At 49.6% G+C, this 27,570-nt stretch overlaps 1 protein-coding gene across 1 annotated transcript in view; it reads left to right on the top strand.

Annotated features, from left to right (window-relative positions):
• The first annotated feature begins 7,325 nt into the window (after nucleotides 1-7,325).
• The window catches only part of LOC143369479 (uncharacterized), a 54,911-nt gene continuing 34,666 nt past the window's right edge, over nucleotides 7,326-27,570 (top strand). Inside the window, exon 1 of the mRNA XM_076813497.1 lies at nucleotides 7,326-8,100. Coding sequence (XP_076669612.1) covers nucleotides 8,066-8,100 — 35 coding nt within the window. The 5' untranslated portion in view covers nucleotides 7,326-8,065. The remainder of the gene's footprint in view (nucleotides 8,101-27,570) is intronic.

Genomic DNA, 27,570 nt, shown 5'->3' on the forward strand with positions numbered 1-27,570 from the left:
TAAACGACTTAACGGTAAATATTCCCTTTGTTCGTCAAAGTAATACGAACCTTATTCGCCGTTTCTGGTCCTGTCAGCGATCCTTCAATGGTCTCCCATCGAACGAACCAGGAGCAAAGGAATTTGAAACAGTACGATTGTACTGAATAAAGTCGTTACTTGGAACACTGTTCCTGGCTGTGCCTGAGCGACTGATTCGAAGTAAACGCGAGTCGTTAGTCTCTTGATGTTTCGAATTTGCCTGAGGAACGTAAGTTATCTTTCTTACCCATTCTGTACGAAGAAGAGAGCAATGTGTACTACAGTATTCTTTTCAATTATACTTGCAACACTGAAAAGAGAATCTGAATAACTTATGTCCCCATTACGCATTCATCTTGTTTCCTGTTCCAAACCAGCCTTCTGAGCACGCCAGGCGAATGGGAGTCAGCCCGTATACTCGTATCTTTCTCTTAATACCTTACTTTTATTCTTATCAGCCCATCGTCTGTTATGTCGCGGCGTGCTTTGCCTATTACGCGTTTAGTAACGTAAACGACGTAACGGTGAAGCCGACAGGCCCGTGCGAACGAAATATGTATCTTAATTATCCCCCTTTGATAAATTTAACGAGCCTTTTGCGCGAGATTCATCTCCGCGGATTTTTATCTGGCTCGCTTATCGAGGAAAGTAGACGGCGCCCTGTTTCCCACTACTGCCTGCCTGCATTGTTGTTACGCGAGAGCTCAAGATTATTTAACGGTATCAACCGCCTCCGTTTCTTCTCCACAGTGTCCCGTGACTCACCAGGACGTTAAAACACGTACAAATTTTTGCCATTATAATTCAGCGATGCGATACTACTTCAACAACATTCATTATGCTCTCGTCGCGGATCCTAGTCATTAATCAATTGCAAAAGAGCTCCAAAGGTTCTTGAAAAATGAAGTTTGTAAAAAATGATAAAGCATCCACTTTCCCCTCGACGATCGGTAACAGACAGGTCTTCCAGGGAAGTTGGAAGCTCATAGCGCTCCGAGTTCAGCTGTGGTTTATGCAAACCGGGGTCAGTCGAGGCGGGACTGCGGTTAATGAGCTGTTAAGAGGCGGACGAACAGCGAAGGGCAGCATCCGAGTGGATTAGACTTTTAAGAGGCTAGTAGCTCCAGGAAGGATCGGTAAAACCGTAACAGAAGCGCGGCTCGCTGAACACGGCGATTCCCTTCGAGTTTCGAAGCTAACCTTCCAGGTGCGCTGGTCTATTATCCTCGGCCACCAGGACGTCGTAACTGCACGGTGGTCAAGATCCTCGCTTGGGAATTTATTTGACGAAAGTCCATCCTTCATTCTCGCTTGTAGGCTCGAAGTATCTCTTAGCTGACGATCACTTTGAACTATTATCTGTATCTACGGAGATTATCTGTAGCAAAAGGATTCTGAGTTTGGAATAGAAAGCTTATAATGGTTAATGGAAGCAGGCAGCTCCCAATCCCAGAGGCAGCGGAGCCGACCTTGCAAATGCTTGCAGATATTATGTTCGCTGACAGACAAATGGTGTACGAGGTCCGAGGAGACGTTGATGATCCTCCTGTAAGTTCGTCCCTAGTTTAACCAGAAGGAGATTCCCCGCTCCACATCGAAGAGCGGGAAAAAGGTGGACGTTGACGAGGAGGCACGTTGCTGTGCCGAGTGAGATATTATCCTTTCTCGCGTGTTAGTGGAAGAGTTATTACTCGTAGCATGGCAGAGAATTAAACGCGAAAATCGCGGATCGCGAGAAAAACGGGATACCGCGCGCGGAATGCGCGCTTTGCACCACCCGCGAAGGAGGCCACGCGTGAGCCTGCATAGTTTTCCATGGGAAGTCTCATTGGCAGTGACACTGGGGCAGAACAATCGAGATCGGACTCAGCACGAAGCCGTAGAAACGGCTAAGCACCACCGCGCGTAATTGTTTGTGTGTGCGAAGCTGAATGCTCGCTCCCCGATTCCTCTTCAGGTGGTCGACTTAGGTAATACGTTGTCCTTGCGTGCGCGTAATCCCGGAGCTTTAAGAATCAGTCGGCACGGATCAAAGTTGGGAACGTCGCTTCAACCTTGCTTCTAGGTACGCGCGAACAATTCGGTTTTCTAGGTAAAGCTAATCTTCTTAATCGCTGGTGATTCGACGTAGCTCACTAACGACGCAGCGTAACAACGAGATTTTGATCCTGCGACGCTCCAAGTAGGTGCATCCGTCTCCGCTACACCAACAGAACGAAACGGAGCCAAATAAACGCGATGGAACTAAAATACCATCGTCTCCTAACCACCCCTTCAGTGAAGCACACGGCGCACAGTGGGACGACGCGTACAAATTTCCGGACATGGGCGAAAATATGAAGTAAGTACCTTTTTCTATTGATATAATTATATGAGCATTATCCTTGAATACTAATGGATGCGACATTATGAAAAAATAGACTATTTAAACATTTTAAATCACGAATTTTTAACAGTAAATACGTTCACTTCTAAAGACGGCTGTCATATGAATGTAAATAATTAGTATTAGAATAATGAAAAAAAATTCTAACATCATACTACACATTGGGGTTGATTGTTAAGAAGTTGTTTATGTGAACGAAACCGAAAATTATGATTTTATTTATGTTTTTCAACCTGTCAAAATAAATTTGTTTTTTCTCGATATCAAAAAATGTCCATAATTGTTCTACTCGACGCAGTGGGGTATTTGTACCGAAAACGAGACAAAACTATTTTAAAATCTGCTGAATTTTCAGAGTCTCCTTACTTTGCTAAAATTCATCCAAAGTTGACGAAACAAAGACCATTTTAAAGTTTGAACTTCCTACTTTTCGACTCGTTAAATCACATTTATCGAAGTGAGGGTGCAGGGTGTAAAATCCGCCCTCAAAGAGGAGTGTGCAAAACTGCACAAATTTGTTCGTGTTTGTCAAATACTAGAGAGCGCAAACAATATTTCTTGCAATTTTTATGTTCACTGTTGGGAAGCGTGATCATTTGCCTTTAAAATAAGTTAAACCTCATCGAAATAGGATGTTTCTTACCAAAGATACGGCCATGTCCAGAGTTGTCTACGTTTCGTCCCACTGTGCGGCGGACAAACGCCACTACAGTGTCTCCTTAATTCCATTACAAATTCCCTACAAGAATACCTACAATCTCCATTAAATCCCGCCTTGCCAAGGTCCGACAGCACCGAACAAGCCGCAGAGTTGTCGGAGCAGGATCGATCGTGGGTTTAACACGCTCAATGCCATGTACAACTTAAGATTCCCCGCGAAGCTGGACTTCGTCTTCGGTTTTCGCGGCAGCCGCGTAGGCGATAAGACTGACTGCGTCGTTAACGAAACTCTGAAGTCAATTCCCTTGGAGACGCGACTTGGTACCCGGAAGTCTGGGCCGTTGATAAGAACGCCGGTCCGTGAAAGGCTCGAAAGCCGAAGTGCCGCGCGTGGTGCGTGCTAAACAGAAGCGTATGCCGTCCTTTTACGCGTCGACGGCCCCGAAAGTTCGCACAGTGAGGAACAATGGGCCCCGGACAGCAGTCGAAGCGCAGTAACTGTTGCATTATGCGCGCGAAGATGCAGCGTCAACGAGGCTATCGTGGGTTCCGATCGACCTCTCGCTGGATGTTAGAGGCCACGCTCGAGCTGCGGCTGTCGGGGCCCCGTCCCGTTTAGGGACTCAATGGACGCTGATAATAACGGAGACAAGAAGGCAGCTACCGGGCCCGTTCGTGACGGCAAATTAACAATTATCTCGTGGGCTCACAGACAGTCAGGATTTTATCCGCCACGCGATCGCTGTCTGATAATTTGGCGCGGACAAAAGATTCGACGGAGGCAAGGCGAGAGAACGGTTCCACTTTACTGTTGCACCTTACTATTTTTCCGCCGCTCGTTCGTGGGATCCTCGCGACGCTGCACTCCGGTTCGTTCAGCCTCTCCCCGTTTCGGATCCTTAGGCCAGGAGTGCGCATCTGGGGAAATTGGTGCACCGTTTACTCCAACTTCTGGCAAACCTCTCACCGCGGTAATGCGCTGTAATACGATATTCATAGAAGCGGGCTGAAAAATGCTTGCCCGCTACTTTATGCGATATGTATTCCACCTGCAACACCTGGGAGACCGAGATATCGCGGTATCCGGAGCGGCCTCACAGAAAAAGCACTCGGATATGGATGAAGTATTCGCGATATCCTTTGCGGGACAGGCTCCAGCATTCAGCTGCTCTCTTCAAGTAGTTCGCAGTTAATGCGTAGCAAAAGTAATCGATGATTATCTCTGAGAAGATAAAGTGGAAAACTTTATTTTCAAGAACTTTTATTTTATCGGTTCTCCTGGGAACTTAGAATGTGAAAATAATTTTTAAAAAAAATTCCGCGGTCCGTGTTTTAAATGGAACCTATTGAAAAAGTTTCCGAAGAGTGTTTTATAGGTTCAGTTAAAGAACACATGTATTTTGGGATTTTTTTTATAAAACTTGAAGGCTTTTTTAAATAAATATTCGAACGTAAAATAATCAAAGCTACAGTGTTCACCGTAAAGTGCTTAAATAAAACAACGCTGCCGAGAGATCGCCTACAATTCTTTTATTCATTTATATAAAATTACAAGAACTTAAAGATATACTTTCGAATACACAACCATTTATTTAAAACTGTCTTCAAGTTGTTCCCCCCAAAATCCCGAAAATCCACGTGTTTTCAGATCTCACAGGTATGCATGACTCCTCAAATCCTTATCCCAATAATTCATCTGATAGAATAAAGCATTGTGTACAAGTATATTTCCAGACTCCTAGTGCAACTTATAATTCCCTCAGCGGTGCATCGATCATATCGAATCCCTCCGCTATCGAACGCAGTATGTACAGGCTTTGCACGAAAAGCCTGATGAACATCCGATCAGACGGGAGGTCCCGATAATCGTGGTCAAGCTCGCGTAGTGGCCGTTCCGTTCGGCTCGTTTGACCCTTGCCCGTGAAATCATCCGTACTATAATAATTTATTGCTACCAGCTCGTGTTTCTGGCCGGTAGGCGCCTTCGTTCTCTCAATCTAGATCGGTTTGGTCGGAGGAAGCGGCGTTTCTCGAGTCAGCCCTGGGAATCGAACCCGGAACCACGGCTCCTTCTTTTCCCTCTGTGCCTTCTGCCCGTGAAACTGCCCCGTGAGTTATCCCATCGTCGATTTCGTCCATTTCGCTGGATGCGTTTTCCGTTACGCGAACGAGGGATCCCATTGGAATTCTTCATGTGGCGGCCGTTTCTTTTACACCAGCTTCGTCTTCCATTCTGCAGGATTCTGTTAACGAGACGCGTTACAAGTGGCCAGGCTTGAAATAACATCAACACTTTCGCTTAAAACGAATCACGAAGCACACTGTACATACAGCGAAGATGAGATAATGCCGCTTGTATTGCGCCAGGTTCTTTCATTCGCTTCCAGCGAATCCCTAAGTTTCCTCATCCTGGACAATTTCGTCAATTTCTCTGGATACGCATACCGTTACGCGAAAGCACACTCTTCGCGGAAACGTTCGCCGCAACGGTAGTCCTTCCATTTTCCGAAGGCTATTTCCAATGCAACAACGTCGATCCACCTTTTCCCGTCTGGCTGTATCGTTTCAATTAACCTTTCACTGCTCAACAGCGCGAGTCCTTTCTCTGTGCCGGGAAAAACGACGATTTAAAGCGCAAAAAAAAAACGCACTCCAGATAATCTGCATAAACATCGCGGATTATTTCTGGGGCGAACCCATCCTGCGTTCAGTTATGCAAAGTATTAACGGAAAAGTTATCGGGAATTCCAGAGGAAGCAACGAATTCAGAAGTAAAACGCGATCCGCAAATCGTGAGACTCGTTCGCTATCGATCGTTTTTACGTTGCCTTTTGCCATTGGTTTTGCGGTTTTCCTTTATTAAAGCATCTCGAACTAATGACGCGTGGGTCCTCGCAGCGTAATCGAGGCAATTAGCGGCGCGCAGCATGGGAAATCGACCTGAAAAAATATGATTCGTTACCCAAGCGCGCCGGCTAGGGAAACCAGCCCGTCGTAGGATTCTTTCTGCTCTTTCTTCTCTTTGCCACTTGGGCGATTTCCCTGCAGAGGATGCGCTAGGTGCCGTTAGGCGAGTGCGAAACGGAATCTTCGCGGAAACGCTCCTCGAAGCGACAGTTGTTCCTGCTCAACAATAGCCCTTTTTATTGCTCCTGGAAACAAGCCACTCGGGCATCTCCATTCGCTCGCTCTTGACTGACGTGCTGCTCGAAATTGGAGCGGATAATCTTCCTCCTGCTGTTACACGCAAATTGCTGCTTTGACTTTCTCCCTTCTTTCCGCGCAAACATCCACGACTCAACGATCCAACGATTCCACCCTGCATTCAATGAAATAATATCGCAATTGAATAAAAGCTGAGCGTTACAAATGAAGGTTGTCAGCGTGGGCTGCTCGAGTCCCAGAATTCTCGGGTATGTCCGGGAAAAAGCGAGCCACGAACCGCGCCAGCGATTCACAGTGATAAATGTAGTAACAAGGACTAAGGAGAGGCGTGCAGCGGCGTTCACCGTGACCGAAAGAAGTAAGTTACTGTTATGCAATAAAGAAGAAGTTATCACCGCGAACTGCGAAGCATCGATCCCCTCGTAACACACATCACCACGCAAATTACGACTTTTCTCATCACCCATTCATCGCATGCATCCCCGTCGCGATTATCTCGCCGAGGTGATACGGAGCCGTTCACTTTATTGACATATCATCGGAGATATTGTCCACCGTTAAGCGTACCGGGTGACTGATCGTGCATGAATCCCGCATCGTAAATGGAATCAGCGCATCGAGACGTACGATTTCGCGTCCCGCTCGATAAAATCGCGACGTAAAATTAGGTATCGCGAGTACTTTCGTGGACCCTGACCTTCCCACGAACGTCTCAATCGGAGGCTGCCAGAGGGCTCGGTCGACCGTCAGCGCGAAGGAGCTTATCTCGTGCCATCCTGTTCCTGGATCTTCAAAAAGGTGCGCAAACTGTCCAAGAAGAGGCACGATTCGAAGAGGAAAGACAAAAGGGCAAAATGAAGACGAAGAAAAAGCAGCGCTCTGGAATGTCGCGCTCCGATTGGCCGGCTGTCGAACCCGAGGGCTCTCGGATTGGCCCTAGGCACGTTTCCCCACCTTTGCCTGGAAATTCACTTTTTACGGGCGTTATTACAAAACTGACTGGCATCTCCTAGACCATGTCATTACGGCTTAGTACTCCACACGGCGAGGATCCTCTCACGAGTACCCACCACCACCTCCACCATCACCACCACCACCTCCATCACCACCACCACCATCATTTCCACCACCGTCGTCACCACTTCCACCAGCACTAAACCACCACCACCACCGCCTCCACCTCGGTAACCTCTTCTATTTCTACTACTTCGTCCTCCTCCTCCTCATCTTCCCACCTTTCGCGGCCGTGGAAGACGAGCAGCCACGCGCGGATATCCTGGCAGAGTGTTACGGAGAACGGAGAACAGTGGCACAGAACGCACGTTGCTCCATTTTCGTGCATCACGCCCCGTTCTCCACGTCTAAGCACTTCCCTTCCTCGATCGGCCGGACGTTGAAAAGAAAAGCCCCAACTGACTTTCGCAGTCGAGCCGATCGGGATCGGTCGGTCGCTCTGGCCACGATAAACGACACGGGGGAGGATTCCGCGACGAGGTAGCGAGCAGGCTCTAAGGGGAAAAGGCTGCGTACAAGGTGCTCTTCCCGAGTGGAAGCGGACTCCCGTGGCTGGCGCGATCCAGTGGAAACGGACCGTTCGTGGCACGGCCGTACGACAGAAATTCTGGAACCGGTGGTGAACGGGACAACGCGGCTGTATTTCGTACACGCGAGAGCCACGCATTACGTAGCCGCGCGCTTTCGTTTTCGACGGGAGAACAGTGCACTTGTGATTTCGTGAGAGACCCTGTTCCAGTGAGTTTCCAGGGACTGGTTCCGGCGTGCTCGAGGGCGAACGAAGGTCGTGCAGGTCCGGGGAACCGTGCACCGCGCGTCATGGCTGCCACGAGGATGGACTGGAAGATTAGATTGTAAGTGATTACTTTTATTACTCCGCTCTGGTTGCTTAAGGGGACGCTCGTTGAGCGCGATCAACGGTGCACCGCGAACTTTGTGCATCGAGTTCTTCGGATTTCCTCTTCCGTCCGGGGGCTTCGGACGCTCTCGAACGGTATCTCTTTATCTGCAGTTTCTTGCGATTTTCTTGTAAAGTCTATACAGTTTGAGATGGAACGCGGTGCGAGGTAGTTGTTGCACTCGACTATGCACAACTCCCACTGATCCTTTTATTTATCGTATGCTTTCAATGGAGTAGTCGGAGGAAAGTAGGTAATTGATTTGGTGGTAATTGTTAGGTTTACCGCGAGACTATTAGCGTAACAGAACCTATTTCAATTAAATTAGAATAGAGCGACCAAAGAGGGTTTGGATAGCCGACAAGAAGCTCGAGGCGAATGCAACTAATTTCCCAACGCAGCTGAGCACACGACGCGTAGCAGAGTTATCGCGTGCTCCTAGAAAAGGAAACAATTAAACGATGGATTAATATCCGCGAGGCTATCATCGACAAAGGCGGAAAGCACGAATCGATCGGGCCGGCAGATTATTCCTCCGTATCGCATTAAGAGATGATTGCTCGTTCATTTACGGGAACTCAAGAATAATATCGCTCGTCCCTCGCATTCGCCCGATCCGGGCCCCATGCCAGCTCTCGATCTTCCCAACCGATATGGAAGCCTACGATCACGAACGTACGGCCAAAAATACATAATCGATTAGAAGCGGAATCACCGACCGTGAAACGCCCCGTATCTCCGTAATCTGTTATCCGCAGCCCCCTTGGTATTCGATCTTCCCGAGAAACGAGAAACGAGAACCCGAGAAACGGCATAAACTTGGTCCTAGCCGGGGTAAATAATAATTGCCATTTTCTTTTGGACGGAACGCGGCCGAGATACGATCTTCCCGTTACGAGTCTGAATCAGAGTTACTGTTTCCGCGCCTTTACGACGTCTCGACTGGGAAACCTTGTCATCGCGACGAGCCCGTCCCGGTTCCTCCTCGCGCAGTCGCGCGTTACTTTCCTCGAAATCCCACTGGTTCCGGAGGAAACGATTTCCAGTGAAAAGTCAACGTCGGTCTGTTATGTTCCTTCTCGGACGATGGAGTTATCTGCGCATCCTTACGTCACAAGTAGTAACTTGACAACGAGGTCGCGACGTATAGTTTGTTTCCGCGCAATCTTGCAGTTTTTTTTCGTGCACGACCAATCGATACTTCTTTTAATAAGCAGATGATTAAAGGAACGGCACATCCGAAGACGGCTTCATAAATCTGCTGGACGTTGGCAAGAAACGGAATAACGATTGGATAATAATTAGGTAATTATTGCCGGCCGGTGGGCACGGGAGGTGGCGTAATAAGTGGATCACGGAAACGATCGTTATCCGAGGGCAACGAAAAACGATCGATCGGGGGATCGTAGCGTTGGCCTTGATCTCTTGATCGATCGTCGCCGATCGGAGCGTCGACCAATCAAACGGGACATTAACCACAGCGCTGCGGAGGATCGTGGGCTGGTTTGCATGCACCGCGATAGGAAGCGATCGCGGCAGATCTAGCCGGCGATCTCTGCTGCGTGTGCACGCGTGAATTATATCTTCGTACGTGGAAGCGTGTGCCAAGCAGCTCCGGATAATTAAAACGAACGCGCGTGCGTACAGGGGAGCGTGGTACGCGTTGGGAAATTAACTAATTAACATCTCTTGCGGGGATCCTTCGTATCTACACGCAGGCTAAACGAGAGGTAACCCGTGCCCTACATTTCTACACAGATCTGCGAGCTACGTCTTGCACGATTCCAGTAGCAAAGCGAATAAGCTCCCTCTCCCGCAGCATTGAAAGTTCAGAAGCGCAGGCTCCACCTCGAACGCCACAGGCCTCGCCGAGCGTCGCGATGAAAAGTCGCGGCGTTACCGATCCCATGGGAAGCTGCACAAATGCATCCCCGCATTACGCGTGCATGCGTACGGCGATATCTGAAATCGTGACGCGGTCCAGCCGGTCGTGTATACGCAGCCCGATACGTGAGCTATACGACGCGTATAACGTAACATGCACACAGAAGCAGAGAACACGAACCGACAAGGGAGAACACACCGGAGCCCGTGGCTGTGTGGTTAATTTACAGCTAGTTCTACAGCTCGTATCCTCCTCGTATCTCGAGCATCGTATCTTCCTATGACGTCCCTGTCAACTGCCGCGGGATCGTAATCCCGGAAGCGCGCGCCAAGAGAATCTGGACCCGCGATCGGAGCATGGTATCGGGCCCGTCCTTCCGGTGGATAAGCCTCTAATTGGTCCCAGTAAAAATTCCGCCGCTCTCGTAATCGCGTTTATGCCGATCCGCGCTTCAGATCGATCATAAATCAGGCGCGGAATCGCGGAGGAAGCCCACGGGTTATCGATCGGCCTTGCATCATCCTCGGTCGGAGGAGGAGCCCTGGACGTATAATTTCTCGGCTTTACGAGGCCGAAGACAAGAACGTGTTTGGTGAATTCGATGTAAAGCGAGGATTTTTTAACAGCCAGCTTGTTAGACACGGAAGCCTCCGCTAGCCCGTGGAATGTAGCCGCGGCTTTTACGAGCCACCATCCGCGCGATAAATATCGATAGGTGGACTCGTCGGGCACGAGCTCTGATTTTCCTCGATGTCACGAATGTCCCGCTGACGCGAATACACGCGGCTCCTCCGCTCGTTTCCGTTTGCGGCCGTGAATTAAATTCATGCTCCACGTGTCACGTCGGTTTCGTAGGGGAGACCGGGGCTAGTTGACTAATTTTTAACATTTCTAATTTTTATAAATAGACTATTGGTATTTTCTTGACTTGTTGCACACCAAAAGTTTACAAATTTCATTAGGTATACAGGCTTAATTTTTAAAATTCTTTTAATTGACTCTAGGTCGTAGTTTTTATTATATTTAGAGTAGTCAGACGAATAAGTCAACAAACCCCGGCTGTGAGGTTAGTCGACTTGACACTTACTTTTCAGTTTTAACCCTTTGCCTGCGAAAGGTGTATATATACGCTGTCACATCCTACGTCCAACAAATTTTTTATATTTTTATTCACTCCTTCACACTGTTATTTTTTTTATTAAGTATCATGGTGGTAGATACTGTAATTATTTTCTACTTGTTTGTTATGGTTTATTTGGAAGGACTGAGAGTTTGAAGGGAGGATAGGGTGTAAAACTGGTAGGGGTGAGTTTGGAGGGGTTTGTGGTGGGGGAAGTGGATTTGAGCAGCTAAACTCTTTGCCCCGACTGCATCTTAAGGATAAAAATTGCAATTTTTAATGGTATTTCTATGCTTAGTCAAGTAACCCTGTCCGACATTGTCAACATGTTAAGGGTCGTACGTACAAAACCTCCACGCACCGGATAAAATAAAATACCCTAAATTATAGTCACGTTTCCACAAAATATTCATGAAATAACATCAAGCAATACTTAGTGGACAAGAATTCATAAATAGTCGAAAGAAAAATGTTTACTTCCCGCCGATCTTTTTAGATTTTTCGGATCGCGCCACATTTAGCGAAGGGTTGAAGGCAGCAGGGACGTTTTCGGTTCAGAAAGCGTTGACACACCGATAGCGCAGCTTTATGAGGCGTAAAGGCGTAAAAGTTGCGTAAAAATCCACGATCTTCCAGTAGGATGCTTTCGTAGTGTTGTTTCGATGCTCCGTGATCCCGTTTCTCCCGGCCTGCCTCGGTGCCTTCGAACGCGACGAGATACTCGCGTTCCAGACGATTAGCCCGTTCCTCGACAGTCCGTACCCGGCGTGTTTGGAAAAAACGAGCGCAAAAAAGGCGCGTCGAAAGGAGGAGATTTCGATTCGTCTTCCCGCCTCGAGCGGCCATCACCGCAGCTGTACTTTGCTCGTGTTTCTTTCCGCGGAATTGATTCGAGCTCGATCGATGCAATCGTAGCTTCTTATTGGTACGCTTCCCAATGGCAAAGTTCAACGCGAAGAAACCGGGGAGAAGAACCTTAATCGGAAATTAAAAAGCTTCGATTCTCACGTTTGCCATCGCGAGGCGTAGGCACCCGATCCGCTCACTCCGTTTTACTTTCCATGCGATTACTCCGCTTTGTGATTAAGACGAAGTGGTTTATTAGATGAAGGGACACAGAGTCGTCTGTGCATAATTACGAGCATTTTAGGAGGCAGGCCTTTTCTCTCGACTAAATCGTCATTGCTGCATTTAATTACGGGGATTATCATTAATCTCGGGCGTGCTCTTCATTCAATTCCCCAGTTGCAAGCATTTACGTCGGTGCTCCGGCTGCGCCGTCGCTATTGTTCCCGAAGAACAGTTTCCTCGCGCTTCCTGATCCTCTCTCCCTATTCCTCGCGCTAAACACGAGAGGCGGCAGACAGAGACAGAAGGAGAGGAATGTTAAGTGGCAGCTGAAACGTGTATTTATAGGTCGATTTCGCCTCGTAATTCCGCCAGTTGAATGCGCGAATCTTAACCGATCACTGGTACGCCATTTCCATCCGGGGCATCGGTACAAACACAGCCTCCACCCTGTCTGTTTCGCTACAGGCTCGAGAAGCAGCGCGATGCGCCTCTTCCAACGAATTATTAAGATATTTCCTAGAAAACAAGGCGAGTACCAGATTCTTCGATGATTTCATACCATCAGACCCTCGAGTCTCGTCCGAGGTATAGCTCGATTCGTTTCACGCCCGGGTAGCCTGTCTTATCAATCAGAAGCGGCCCATTAGAACGCGGCCTTCGAGATGACTAATCTCGCGACTGGTACTCGAGCGACGAAGAGCTGGCCATTCAAACATGTCCCACCCAGCTGATCCCGTATCACGAAACCGGCGCGCAACGTTCCCCAAGGTGCATGAGAAACGATCCCGGCGCTGATGCACTTCCGGCAATATCGAATATCGGGATACGAGGGTTTTACCAGCAGGGCAAATGTATCCCTGCCCACGCTGAAAACGCGGCCGGCCACTCCTAGGCCGGTGGATCGGCGCGCCGCGCCGCGCCGTTCTGCCCGCTATCATAGGCCTGGATTGCTATAAATCGAGCGCAATGGATCTCGGGTGCACAGGTGGACGTAAATTGATATGCATAACGGAGAAATGATTGCCGAACGTGACCGAGCAACTGCGCATTACCAGCACGACCTTGCGACCCCTGCCGGCGCAGCGATCCTAGAAACTGGCGTTAAGATCGTGATTTCTCGCCAGCACGCCCAAAAGATTAATTCATTCCTGGCCCCCCCCCAGTAGCGTCGTCGTTCGTTACGATGGCTTTCGGTTTCTGTGGGCGCAGAATGGTCCGAGAAACGTCAGTGAGATCGAGAATGATTTCTGGCGCGTTGGCTGACAAGGCTTTCTCCTGATTATACTTAGTACCTAAGATTATCCTTTCGCAACGAAATTTCTTCGGATATAAAGGGCGGTGCGGATAAAGCTCCTTTCGTTTCGTTTAGATCGGCGGGATTGTCGGTAACAGCGGTTTAAATGGAACCTTTTCGCGTGTCGTTCTACGCAGAATAGCGGTACGGCATTGTAACTGTTTCGGAATGATCGAGAGGACCATTAATCGGTTGAACGAGCGACGCGTAGCAGTTATTCGGTAAACGACCTCGATGAGGAGGGAGTCTCTGTCGCTGGCGCGGATGTCAGCGAGAAGGGAAAACTCCTGGGTAGCGCGGCTCGCGTTATTGTCACGCACGAGCGTCGACTTGCGTTTCGATCCGTACGCGTGCATCTTGAAGAGCGGCCTGGCTCGTGGCGTGTCCCGAAGCTATCCACGTCTCGATACGCGAACGTTTCCTGTAATGATTGCGCCCCGGAAGATTCCAGCACGATGACGAACATCCAGCGACCGTTGAACGTGGAAAGCCCGGTTCGTTTGCTCTACTGGATTCCGCTATTGGATCGCTCGCATTCGCGGGATGGCTTCTAATTTTGCCCAGCATTGTCTGCCTTATTCAGATGCCTTCGGCATCGGAATCGTGAAGGATCGCAGCCTCCTCGATATAAATTCCGGCACGACGGTTAGATCGAGCGAGCCTCGAACGTTGGAAAATGCAGCTAATTTCTTTCACCGGGCATCCGATCGATTGCATTCTTGGGACGGTCTCTAATTTCATCGGGCTTTGCCTACTTCCCTTACTTCCCGAGAAGGGCTCGCAATAGGGTTGGCAAATATTGGAGATTTATAGATGGACATCTGACAATGAGTAGAAGTGGACGCTTGGATATTATATTTCTTGGTTCGTGTTAACCCGTTGCTCAACTAGAATGGTAGCGTGCAAAACGAGAGAAAGAAGACGAAGGAGCAATGAATGGGACGGCTGAAGCATCTCATTGTCTCTCATACACGGACGAGAGTGAAAAGTACCGTAAGACTGCTCGTCACTAAGTTTCGACTACGAGACACGAAATTTCACGTGCCTTCATTACGGTGCTCAACTAGCTGAGACTCCGGGTGTGCCGTTAAGTTTTAAAAAGGCGACAAAATTCTGGATGGCCTCTGCGATTACGATTAGATAAGAAAGCTCAGCTCGTTATGCCAGCCAGGCAATGTTCTCGAATAGAACCGTGAGTCTAGCTGTGGGATCCTGCGGAGTTAATGAATCGATTCGCATCTCGCGTGGCAGATTCCCTCGTTTCAATAATTCCTCTATTAATCCAGACACGAACAACGTTTCTCTCGGTCCTCCGTCGCGCGATCTGGTTAGGGGTCGTCCTTAAATTACGTAAGGCCTTTTGGGGGGGAGGGGATCGCGAATTTCTTACGTTTTCTTACAAGGGGGTGAGTCAGGTAGCGTCTTGCGTAATATTTTGTAATCTAATTTTCAATAAATACAAATTAAGGGAGTTAAGGGGATACCCTTGATAGTCCTAAAAAAGGCCTTTTTTAGGGCTATCGAGGGTAACCTACCCCCTTAAATGAATTATATAAACCTTTAAAGGAATTTGAAAAACTGATCAAATTAAATGTAAAAAATATTACGTAAGAAGTTGCAATATCAAATCTTACGAATTCTTATACTGGGGGAGGGAGGGGGTAAGAAATTGCCAAATTACCCTTACGTAATTTAAGGACGGCCCTTTACTGACAAAGTGGTACGCCCGATTATGTCACGTTAACGTAATGGACGAGTTCTCGGTGTAAACGAACGAATCTTCATAATTACCGCGTTACCTGTTTCGATGACCAAGCCTGTCCGCGTGTACATTGTGAAAGGCGATAATGACGAGCGTGCCTGCAAATCTGATAAGGGTTTAATTACGAGAACCAGTCTTCTGGTCACTGTATTTTCTCTGCACCCCTCTGTCTCCAGCTGCCTTCTGTTCACCTCCCCAGTTTTCAGCCTCTCTGAATAACAGGATCCTGAAGAAAAACAGCACGAACTTTTCAACCCGATCTCATTATCGATGCTTGACACGCCGCGTTAGCTTTCCAGCGTTTTTCCCGGAGCAGGCGTTAAGGTTTTGCAGCAATTTTCTTCCCACTTTACGTTCGAAATGACACGGGCATTCGTTTCTTTTTTAACGCCTAACCAGACATCGCTATGAACCGTAATAAAGCTCACCCCTTGTCCATTCCCTTCCTCATTCCACGGTCATTGCCTGAAGGAAGGCTAGCGACACAAGAGAAATCTGGCCCCGAGATACTAAGGAGCCTTTCATGCCCATCCCTGCCCTTACAGGTCGAGGAACTTCGAAAAACAGAAAGTGCAGGATGGAAGAAAGGCCCCATGTGGGAAGCTCGCAATCAGCTCTGCCGGTAGAACAAACTTGGTGGTAATTACGACCATCCCTAATCACTGTAATTCTACGCACGTTTTATAATTACGATGATCTCCTTTATGCATCCTGTCGCGAGCACTTACGTTCGTTCAGGCGCGTCGAGTGCGGATTATTAAATAATATATCCATCGACGAAGATATTTCGCGACATGGAAGTCCGATGAAAATTTCCCATACACCACTCCCATTTGAAAAATATAAAATTCCTATAAGATGAATGGTTTAAAAGAGATTACGAAAGGTGAAGCAGACCCGCCCACAGATCCTACCGAAAGCATCCTGTCGCCGCTAGTCCTTTCGTGACGCTGTGCAAGTACTCGAGACCCAGGGTGCATGTAGCCAGGAAGGGACAACGGCATTGAGTGTCGTCGTGAGCATGACTCGGCACGGTTGCAATTACGATCTGGTCTTCAGTCGAGCGGCCGGCCAGTCATCGGTCCTTTTTTCCCCTTTCGACCACTTTGGATCGGCGAGCCTCGTGCGTGACTATTAGAAGGAGAAGCCGGCTGGCTGGTCCCCGGTCGCTGGCCAGGCCGATCGCAGATATCCGTGGGGCTGGACGTGGCTGACCTTCGGAGTAGTCCTGACCTTCAGCAATGACGGTACGAATGCCTGATCAGGATCGGATCGAAACAGGGTTATCTGCACGGTGCCCTAACGGTTGTCTCGCTCCGATCGGCCGTTTTTCGCTGAGGGCTCGACACCGCAGACTTCGCCAGGAATGCGTTGCGTAGGCAGCACTTGTTTGCGTGGGGTAACAATGTAACTGTAACCGGTTGGATCGAGTGTCGCGTGACACTAGACAGCTCGATCATCCGTATCTGTGTATCTCTTTGAGCTCAAGTATATTCCGCGAGGTTCCATCAGCATTGCAGGAGGATCCGTCAGGAATCTCAGCTCTTATTGATGATCCATTGTAGCGGGCTCTACTGTTCTCTCTCCGAGGAAAGGATCCTCCAATGAGGGTCTGAAGTAACCTCGTGACGGAAGACTCGCCCCAAGATTCCGCCGCTGCAATCACCGGCATCCACCGGCGCCGTAATTTCGAAATGGCCCGGACCGGGGTATGCGGCAGAACGTCAGAGAAAAGAACGCGTAGAACTTTGTACGTGTAGAGGAGGCAAGGAACACGGAAGCAGAGAAAGAGGGCCACCGAGGGCTGCTTCCTGGACTGATTCTCGGTAGCCTGGAATACTTGGAAGCTGGTGGTGGTTGGATAATAGGAAGACAGTCTTCTTCTTCTTTCTCTCCCCCTTTCTTTGGCCTTCCTACGCCTTGTATACTGGCGTTCAGCGTCGACACATAAAATCAGCGCGGCACAAACTTCCTCCCACCGCTTACAACTGAATCTTGGTTCGTACAAGCTGGATCGGCATTGAACTTCCGCTTCCTGCGATGCTCCTTACTGTTCCGCGATTTTCCAGGCTCTGCCCTCTGTACCCGCGAAGATCGTTCAGATTCATCCTGCACGGGCTGGTCGTGTTGAAGATGGGTCGAGGAGATTAGGTGGATCGATCCTGAATTCTATGGAAATATGCTTTTTTATTCAGATCCCTATCGGCGGCTGTTGCTTGATATTCCCCTCTGTGCTTTCGAGGATCGCGGCCTCGGTATTCCACGGATCATGGAGAGAATGCATCACGTTCGTATGAAATTCTGATGAAACGATGAAAATCTTCGAAACCCTAAAAAGTAGCTACTTCTTCCGGGGAAAGTGATACTGGAAGAACAAAGTCCGATCTCTCCAAGCTCTTCATCCTCCTCCTCTGTTTCAATAATTCATAGCGTTCAAGCTCGAAGGAAAAGCAGCACTTAAAATCCCTCCACCTTTCCCATCGTCTTTTTGCGCGAGGCGCTTTGCTTTCCTTCGATCGGCGAATAACGCGTATAATCGTTACGCGGCAACTTTGGAAATTAGACGCTGCGGGCCGGAAGCACGGCGATCGTAAGGCAAGGAAAGGCACAAAACCTTTAAAACGCTTCCACTTTTTACAATCATACTCTGCCGCGGTTACGTGCCTCTGCGGCGTATGTTTGTAGCATTGCATCTCCCGTTCAATGTAACTACCCAGTTGTGCTTCTAAATACAATATCGGCATCGATACTTCGCCGCGCAGTCAACGAATTTTATTCACTGGGGGGAAACAGTGGCCAGGAAGCAATATTCTAAGCACACGCGTTAAGATCTTAGCATTTTGCCGCGCAACGGTAGCTCAACCCTACATTTTCTCCCTGCGTAAAATACCAGAGCACTTCCTCTTCGTTCCTTCTTTCGATCTTTTCCCTTCCGCACGTCTACCGGCGAACGGGGCGAACAGGAAGCCGAAGCGACTGGCTCGCGAGAGGATAAACAATATAGGACTAAATGAAAGAGTAGTCGTAGAGCTGGAGGCGGCATGAGCCACGGGGGTGGCGAATAAAACGGTTTATTCGCGGGGTTGCTGGCGGCGCGACGCAGATTACTCGGTGGAAAATAATGGTGAGAACGATGGCCGATCGTTCGGCCTTTAACGATCGGCTTTTCACCCGATGGAAACGGGGAACCTCCTCCTGCCACGGAGCGAAAGCAGAAGAACAACCGAGGGGGTCGAGCCTCGTAAAAGGGGCCCGCTGTCTGTCGGCATCGTAAGCTCGCGGCTGAACGAATGGGCCGAAGAAAAGGCCGCACGGGCATCACGGGGGATGGATAAGACGTCCAACCACCACGTCCCAGGAAGGAGTCTTCCGGCCTCGAAGAAGAATCGTAAAAGTCAGAGCCGTGCGCTCGATTTAACGAGCGCTCGCAGGGGCAACTAGAGCGCCCGCGGAAAGAATCGAGGGCCCAATGAATGTTGAAAGGAGATCGAGCAGCATTTCGACAGCTTTAGACTTTCGATCAATGTACATAAACGATTTATTGTTTGTTCTTTTATTTCTCCGAACAAATTACGTTTTACATCCTATGATCTGACAATAAGTGCAGTTAGCAGCAGTAATAAAGGATCGTTCTTCTTTTTACGAAACCTGAGGCAGTAAAATAGCACAGTTCGTTCGAAGCTGTTACGACACCCAGTGTCTAGAAGATTATGGTGCTCCGTCGGTGTCCCCTGTGCGGACGGCACAGGTGCCATCAAACCACTGTCAGCTACCCACGGGAGCACCCTCTTAAAGATAATCGCCCCCCAGAGAGAACGTCTCATCTGGCTGTAATCCCGCTTTAAAGGGAACTCTATTCAATTACACGCTCCCTGATTTCGCATCATTTCCTCCGCCCCTCGTGTTCTCCACTTTTTGGTTTACAGTCGCGGCGATCTGATGTTTTGTTCGACAGACTGCCGTGCAATTATCCTCGCGTTCTATTCCGCTAATGGAGGTTCGGGTGATCGCCACTCGAAATTGCGGGGGGAGAGGGGTAAGAAACGCCTTGGGAATTTCGTGCGGTTCCGCGGCCGGTGTTCTCCGCGCTCTTACACCCCGGCGCGGATAAGGATCTGCGGATTTTTAGAAAACCGAAACACAGAGCGGTGTTCCCGTTACAGAATCCTACGCACTCGCACGCTGCTCCCTAACGAGGCATTGATTCTTTATTCATTCGCCGGCTGAGAGAAATGTTTAATTTATGAAACTACACGGCCCCCAGGCTGCACTTTGCCGCCGCGACATCTGGCAGCACATAAATTTCTATCGCGTGGCGTAATTTTCATTACGGAATGCGAGTACCGCTTTGACAAGCAGACAAATAACGTCGGAACAGTAAAATGTAACGGAGCCGGGCGTGAATACACTCAAACAATCGTTTACTATAATGTGCCTCGCGGCACATATAGTTCAACATTCTACATTCTGGAGGAATCAAACGGATGGGGGGAGATGAAAGAAGGAACGATTGTAACAGGGGTAATTATCGGTACTTATCGCGTCAAGATCGATTGCTAGCGCACCGCGGGACCTTTGGAAGACGGTGCGGTAAGATCGTATGAATAATCGACGAATACGAACCCGCGAGTGCAACTCGAGCGTGTTCGTTTCATCATTAACGTGGGATAGTTATTACAATTTCATCAAGCGTGTGGGATAGGACTCGCGGCTGCTTCTGTTCGCGCAGCCGCGAATCTTCATAATCGACAGCGTCGTGTGCTCCAACATTGCAGCACTCCTATGACGTAATTAATTGCTCATATTGTGTGCAAATGCTTTCGAATTCTGTGCTCGTTTCTTTTTTTAAGAAACACGGTGGAGAATGAATCGAATTATCTCCGTGGGAGCTTAACGAGTTGCACGGAAGTTGCAAGATATGCGCGTCCATGAAAAACGCGGAAAGCGTGCACGAGAATTTGACAAAAAATTCCATCCACCTTCTCCATGTCGTGCCACCCATTTGACTACCCCCCCCCCCCCTAATCGTGACGAAGACTATTCAGATATGTCGATATGGCGTAACCGGTACTTTCCACGCAAGTGATCGAAGTTGTGGTTCCGAGGATCGCGGGATATCTGGAATTCCATCGGGAAGGATCGAAGGAACGAGCATGATCGCCGGTAAGCGGGCTTAATAGTAGGAAGAGGGATGAAAGCGCGGCCGACAATAATCGTTATATGTATATTATAGGATTACGTACTATTACGCGTCGTATGGTAAGGAAGCAAATAAGTATAAGCGAGGGCTCCGTGGTGCACGCACCGAGGCACCGGCGCGGCGGCCTGCTCGTAAAGAACAATGGCGGAATTTTAATAGAGACATTCTCCTTCCCGAAAACGTCTCGTAGGGTATCGATGCTCGTTAAACCTTAACGATTACCGTGAGATCGAGAATAACTCCAGGAAATTTCTTCGCCGCGGCCGCCGTTAGGGCGAGGCAACGTTAACCGATCCTGGACGAAGTTTATTCGCGCGCTAAACAACGTGCATCTTGTAATGATACATTGTTGCGATGCTAATCCAACGGCCGACGCGGCCTTTTATACGATAATCGCGTTCGAACGGTTTTAAGACCGTTTTAAAGACTTCCTGGGGGATTACGTACGAATAAGGTAATGACTAAGTGTCCACACTTATCGACAGATCGATATAAATAAGGGACTGTCTGCAGAGAAATTAATGGAATCGGGATTATGAGATTAACTGGGTTGAGTGGTCTGCAATTAGATTATTTGCAACGACGGGGGACTTGGAATTCTAATCTTGGATTCATGGACGCTCCCGAAGAAATATTGCTCGCAAAAAGAAGGCGTGCGATGCCCCTGCGATGCGGTGGAAATTGCCGACGAGGGAGCAGTAGCAGTAGTCGGGTCTTAAATTCAACGCGTTCCAAAAGATTAAGCATACCGCGCCACGCCAGCCTCGATCGATTCGTCGCGACCATGCTCGCATCACCGCGGAATTCCGCGCGCATCCCGCCGCGGGACGTTTCAATCTTCCCTCTGCCGCTTAACCATAGACCTCTGCGATTCACTGGATCACCATATTGCGTGCAGCTCGCGCGAACACGCGTGGAAAGTTGGAAACACGGTTCGATGGGAAGCCGCTGGCAGAATCGTCCGGGGCCTCGCGATGAACTTCACTCTGCCCATTAACATACGCATTACCATTCCCATATTAAATGACAGAATGAGCGTGCTGCGATCCCAGCCGACGGAAATTACCGGGCACGCGTGCTGAAAACCTGCTATCGATTCCGCCGATTTTATCATAAAAAGCAATAGAACAAAAGAGAACCGCACGAATGACCGTCACTGTTCTCGAACCGTGCTATCTCTTCATTATCACCCCGCGAAATGTTGACCTTATCTCGCATCACCGCCGGATAGCCTTCCTCGATCGATCCGCCCTTCGCAAATAATTAAGATCTTTGTCCCTGCGAGAGATCGCCTCCGACAAGCCGCGATAAATTGCGGCTGTTACTCTGCTACGTCTATCTTCCCTATCAATTATCAGACCCTCGGCGCGAGAGCCTCGCCGATCCTCGCGGCAATCAAGGGTCCGGGGGTCACGATCGGGCGTCGAATCCACTCGAAAAATTCACGTAGGAGCCGCGGGGTGAGCACGTTCGCCTGGACACGAGACGGCTCGTTGTTTTTGTACGTCTGTGTTTGTACGTTGACCTTAACGGTTCGGGACAGGCCTCGCCACCCACCGTTTCCCCCGATGCGATGCCCGCGAACAGGAAACACTCTCGCCCGTCTCGTTTTATGCAGTCCGGGCCCTCTCACTTTCGTATTTGCATGCCGAGCGATCTTTCCCCCCCCGGCCAGCGATCCATCGCTGCCTCGTGAGCCCCCGTCCCTCGAATAATCGTCGGCGCGGTAACGATTTCCGTGTCACGTCCCGCGAAGACGGATCGATACACGGCGATATTCTAATTCCACGGCGCCTGTTACTCGGCAGGCTCTCGTATGCGCCGGCTCGCTGCGAAACCCGAGGAAATTTGAATAATGCACGGGTGTGCATTTAACGGGAATTATAGACACCGCTCGCGGGTCTGTTTTCGGTCGTGGTCTCCGCTGCTCGCGGACTAGACACGCGAGTGGCATCGATCAGGCTCCTGGCGAAGTACCGCGCACGATAGTTTAGCAGGAGTTTCCTGGGCCGTTGGAAGAGCCGTGAGACGATCTGTCAGATTCGTTTAAATGGTTTCTGTACGAATCCAAAGAAAAGCCCGATGAATGGGAGAGACTCGATGCAGGGTCGCCCCTGTTGGAGTGTCCCTGGCGGTACAGCGTCGACAAAGGTTGCCTCGCGGCGTCTACGTACACGAGGCTCGTCCGTGTCGAGGGAACGACATTGGCCGTTCACTTGGATCCGCAGCCGTCATCGGTGAGCAGCTGGCGTTGGCCGACGTGGCGCAAGGTCGTTCCGTTACCTCGAGAGATTTCGAGGTCGGCCACGTCCTCGTCCCAGAAACCGAAGGGGATGGAGGATGCAGCCGCGCGCGTTTACCTCGGCAAGGAGCGTCGTGGCTCCTCTATCGTGGTAACAGTATCCGCGTAATGCCACTTGACAGTTTACCGCGGTTAATTTCGCGAATCACGGCGCCAGACACCGGTCAAGCGAGCTGTTAGCCAGATAAGACGGACCTACTTAACGCGAGAACAGCAGGTGGAATTCGTTAACTCTCCGCGGATGGGAATTATTGAAATTACGTTCGACGGGGCAGAGATAAACGGAACGGTCAACCACGAGGATTATAATAGCGCCGGGTACTCCGTGGAGGATTACGCTTAGCGTTCTGGGGATCGAATCGTTCCCCCGACGCTCGACGATTATATCGAGGAGCCTCTGATCGATCACCATCTCGCGTGGCACCGAGGCTGCGTTTTTGCCAGGGTCTCGGTCTATTCAGAAGGTCGAGGAGCAGTCTGTAGGAAGCGAACGGTGCTGTCCGTTCCGCGGAGTTCCGTTAAGGGGTATCCCCTGGCCGCAATGAAATCCAAGCGGAACAGAAATACCGTCGCGATAACAGCGCATTACCCATTAATCCCGAAAACCGCGAGCGAATGACGACGTCGAGCCGGGTCGTAATGCTGTCCCCAGAAACCAGCGGTTTGTCCCTGACGGAAATAGCTGGCGGTGTCGCGGGCGAGGTCGTTCAACAGTCCCTCCTTTCCTGTTCCACAGAGCCAACAGAGCTAAGAGAACTGAGAATCCTGCTATCCAAACCAGGATACCTCCAATCTTGCTTCAACCTTTAAATCTCTCTCTCTCCTACGAAGAATGCATTCTTCCAGTTGCGGCAGCGATCTCACGTCGCGCAACGGGCGCTACCCACGTTGCCAGCCCACTTGCGCCGTCCCATTTGCGTTCGCCAGGAACGCAGATACCCGCGGAAAGGAACTGGGAACAATGTGCGAGGCAAGGTCGATCCGTTAGCGGCGCGATGCAAGGTCAGTCGTGACTCGATGCCAGAAAGCTCGCGCGTCGTTAACGCGAGCTTCCCGGTTAGAAGGCAAAACGGCCGGCTAATGCACCGCTGGTAACAGTATCCCGTGGCTCGCGGTATCGCGTCGTATCGCATCGCCCGACCTGGCCAGAGGTATCAGGAATCGCAGTTAATTTCACCAGGCGCTGCGACCGGTGACGATGGCCCTCGGGCGGGCAAGGCCAGCCTGGCCAACCTACTACGAACAAATAGCCTGAAATTGTTTCAGCGTGCCGTGGCAGGCCGTGGGCAATGCATTCATTAGCTCGGTTTACTCGGCCAATAACAGAGAGCGGGCAGACGCCACGGTAACAACGTGTCAGTCCTTCTAACGGGTTCCCTTCTTTTTACTTCTTCTTCCTCCTCTCGATTCCGTCCCCTTCGTCGCCTTCTTCACCTTTTCTCCCTCGTACACCTCCCCGTCAGCGTCACCGCGGAACGCCCACCGAGATTTTCGCGTCCGGGAAATGGCCCACTGGCGAGAATCGCGCCTGGCATTCCGCGCCCCGAGATCGTGAGAGGGTTTTATAAAAAAAAAAGTGGCGAACAGGAAACGTCAGCCGCGGATAGAACAATGACTTAGAGCACCGGGAGTCGAAGCTTCGGTCGCGCTGCAATTATTAAGCGTGATTAATGACAAGCTCGCATGTTAACGAGACCTCTCTCTCTCTCTCCGCTGTTTCTCGATGACGCAGCGAACGCTATTCACTTTGGGATCGTCGATCCCGACCTTTCCAGTGATCTACAAGTTGACGACGAGATCGACTCGAGTCGATGAAAAGCCGGACAAACGCGTCCAGCAACTGTGCGCCTCTCAAAGGCTGCAGCACGCCTTGCGAATACGCGATGACTAGGGCTCTTTAGAGCAGACCACTCGTCGACTACGCTTGTAATGTCCTTTTAATAACATCTTTCTCTTTCTACGTCCCCGATTTTTTCTCCGTGGCGCACAATAGGAGACCCAGAAAGCTGGACGACTCTTTTCTCAGGTCGCTTTGCTTGCTCGTTGCGGCTGCAACTGGCAATTTCCAAGCAGAACCGAGGGCGACCACTACTGAGTTAATTGTCTCTTGGAAGTGATTATTTTGTTCGTGAAAGAAGCTGATTCGCGTGGGTCGCGATTTCACGCCGGATCTCATTGGAGAACTCGTTGATTCTCGCCGCTGCGTGTCATCCTTTGAACTTTAAATTATTACAATTCATCGATGGCCTATTCAGTTGTTTTTTTATTTATTTATTTAAGTATGTCAACCGGGTAAACACTTTGTTATAAAAAGTACAAATAGCAATCACACAAGCATAGAGCAAACAATTAGGAAGTACAAAAGAAAAATAATTAAAAGAAACAAAAGCAGAGAAATTAGAGCAAAGGAACCGTTAATGATAGTTACAAAATGGATATAAAAAATCCTAGTAATAACAATAGCAAACATAATAGTCAAATGAATATACGAGTAGTATAAACAAACAAGTAAGGTAAGGTGAAAAGGAAGAGGTAAAGGGAACGCGAAGGTAAAAATTAAGGGGAATGGGAATTACGAACAGTGATCAGAGCAGAGTGATTGAAGAAGTCAACAGAGTTACAATACTGATTCGAAGTTGTTAGAAGTCGATTAAGACTATTATAGGATCTACCGGGCGGACCGAAATGTTTCGAACTACCCGGATTTTTCAAGCCGCCCGAAAAAATTCCAGCTACCCGGATTTTTCGGGCCGCCCCAATTATACGGGTACCCGGCCCGGCCTGGTTGGTCGAGCCGAGCCAGGCTCGTTGAATGTCATCGACCATGAGAACGACAACGCGTGTCTGTTTTCTGCTCTGAATCGCGCGATGTCAGCGAGCAGGACATTCCTTCCCATCGATCGAAAACAGACATCTTTGAATTCATGGAACCGAATCCAATAGAACACGAGACTGATACAACGAGAGTGATTCTGTCGAGGTCAACGCTAATGTCAACGATGATCCTCTCCATTCATTCCTTGCCGTCTACGAGTGTAAGGAAATGCGCGATCAGTTACCACAGCACTGCAATAAATGCTGCAAGCGTAAAATGAGACAATTACTGCAGGTGCGATGGGGAAAGCTCCGCAATACATCATCGCGCGACTCGAACGACGTGTCCGTATCAAAGACCGTTTGAAACATCTGCGAACTCAGAGTAACGATTGCATAATTATTACCGCGCGGTCGTAAGGTAATGAGAATTCGCCTACGTGAGCTAGCAAAGCTGTGTTTGCAAACGGAGGACCGTGATTAGAAATACCATCTCAGCGAGTGTCATTTCGGAGTGACCCCGTTCCCTTTGAAATCAAGTCCAGCTTAGCAGAGTCTCTTCAGATGTTTAGTTTTTCTACGGAGTACTTAATCCCACCTCGCTCAGCCAGGAATCCCATTAGTACCTTAACACTAATAGGGAAAGAAGCTAAGATCGCGAATCCCGCTCGGTAGCAGACCCTTCTCTGGCTAATTGCAGATTTTTCTCGCGCGGAGCGCCTTCAGCACGTCGCGAAAGAAGAACGACACCCGAGGCAGGCTCGGCTGGGCGGTCGGCGCCCGTCCGCTTCGCTCTTTCTTTCAAGCGACACTGCGTTTTACAGTGTCTTAATGCACTTCTTCGGCCATTTCCCAGGGAGAACCATCCTCGGAGCGTGTAGTACAAATTATTCGATGCCGAAGCTGTCAGGAGGCTAGTGCGTGGTCGCGCGGGCAGGCAAGAAACAGGGGTATGCGAGAGCGCGGCGCGATTGGCCGCGTGCCGCAAGAACCTCGCTCAGCACGTCCGTAAGAGCGGGATTTTTTCGAGGAGCCGTGAAGCGAAACGCCGACACTGGAGACAAGGGAACTCGTCGATTTCTTGATACCGATCGGCGGGAGACGGATCTTTTTGCGAGCGGTTCTTTTCGACGGATGATTAAGTCCATGACGCAAATACCACGCTCGATCGTGTTTCGCTGTCGATAGTTTTTCATCGACTGTTTGTCATCGACGAGCTTGATCCGAGGATCGTTCTGTCCACGGCGAGACCGCTGAGTCCAAGGAAATCGAAATCGGGACCGTTATACGCACGTAGATCTGATCGAGCAGTTTCTTTCGCGGAACGTGATGCATTTCCTCGAACTAGGTGATTCGCGTTAGGTCCCGTGTCGCGTGTGCGCCGGGGCAGATCACGATGGAGCGGGTAACGACGGGGTAATTTAGAAATTGTCGAGGGTAAATCCGATTTCTGGGTGGCATAGTGTTCCGCTGCGCGTCGTGATCCTTGTTGAACAATGAGAACGGCTTGGGAGAACCTCGAGACCACCGCGAATATTACCAGTAATTGTGCCGCGAGGAATAATAGGTCCAGGGTACTCGTCTAAAAGGCTGTTTGTCGTGATTTAGTATCACGCTTTCGAGCGAAAGGCGCGATGAGTTCGTGTTTTTCTCGATTAACCAGCTGACACTGCTCACGCCCATCACTGATGCGTATCACCTCCGCGTATCACGCTGATATACCTGTTAGCCGCGATCGTGGACTTTTCTTGGGCCACGGTCAATTAAATTCGCCGAAGGTCGGACCAGCCGAACCCGATCGTTCCACTTGGAAATAACGAACACTGGGAACGCCTAACAGGTGGTGCAGTCGACGATAGTTTGTTTCTAACGGTCGACGACAATTATGCGACTTTCAGTACCTGACCGAGTACCTGATATTCGAAGCAGTTGCGCGGTTAGTAGACGAAGCGAAAATCGCTGTCGTTCAGGCGCGAG

The sequence above is a fragment of the Andrena cerasifolii genome, chromosome 5 (genome assembly GCF_050908995.1).
Source record: "Andrena cerasifolii isolate SP2316 chromosome 5, iyAndCera1_principal, whole genome shotgun sequence".
Classification (NCBI taxonomy): Eukaryota; Metazoa; Arthropoda; class Insecta; order Hymenoptera; family Andrenidae; genus Andrena; species Andrena cerasifolii.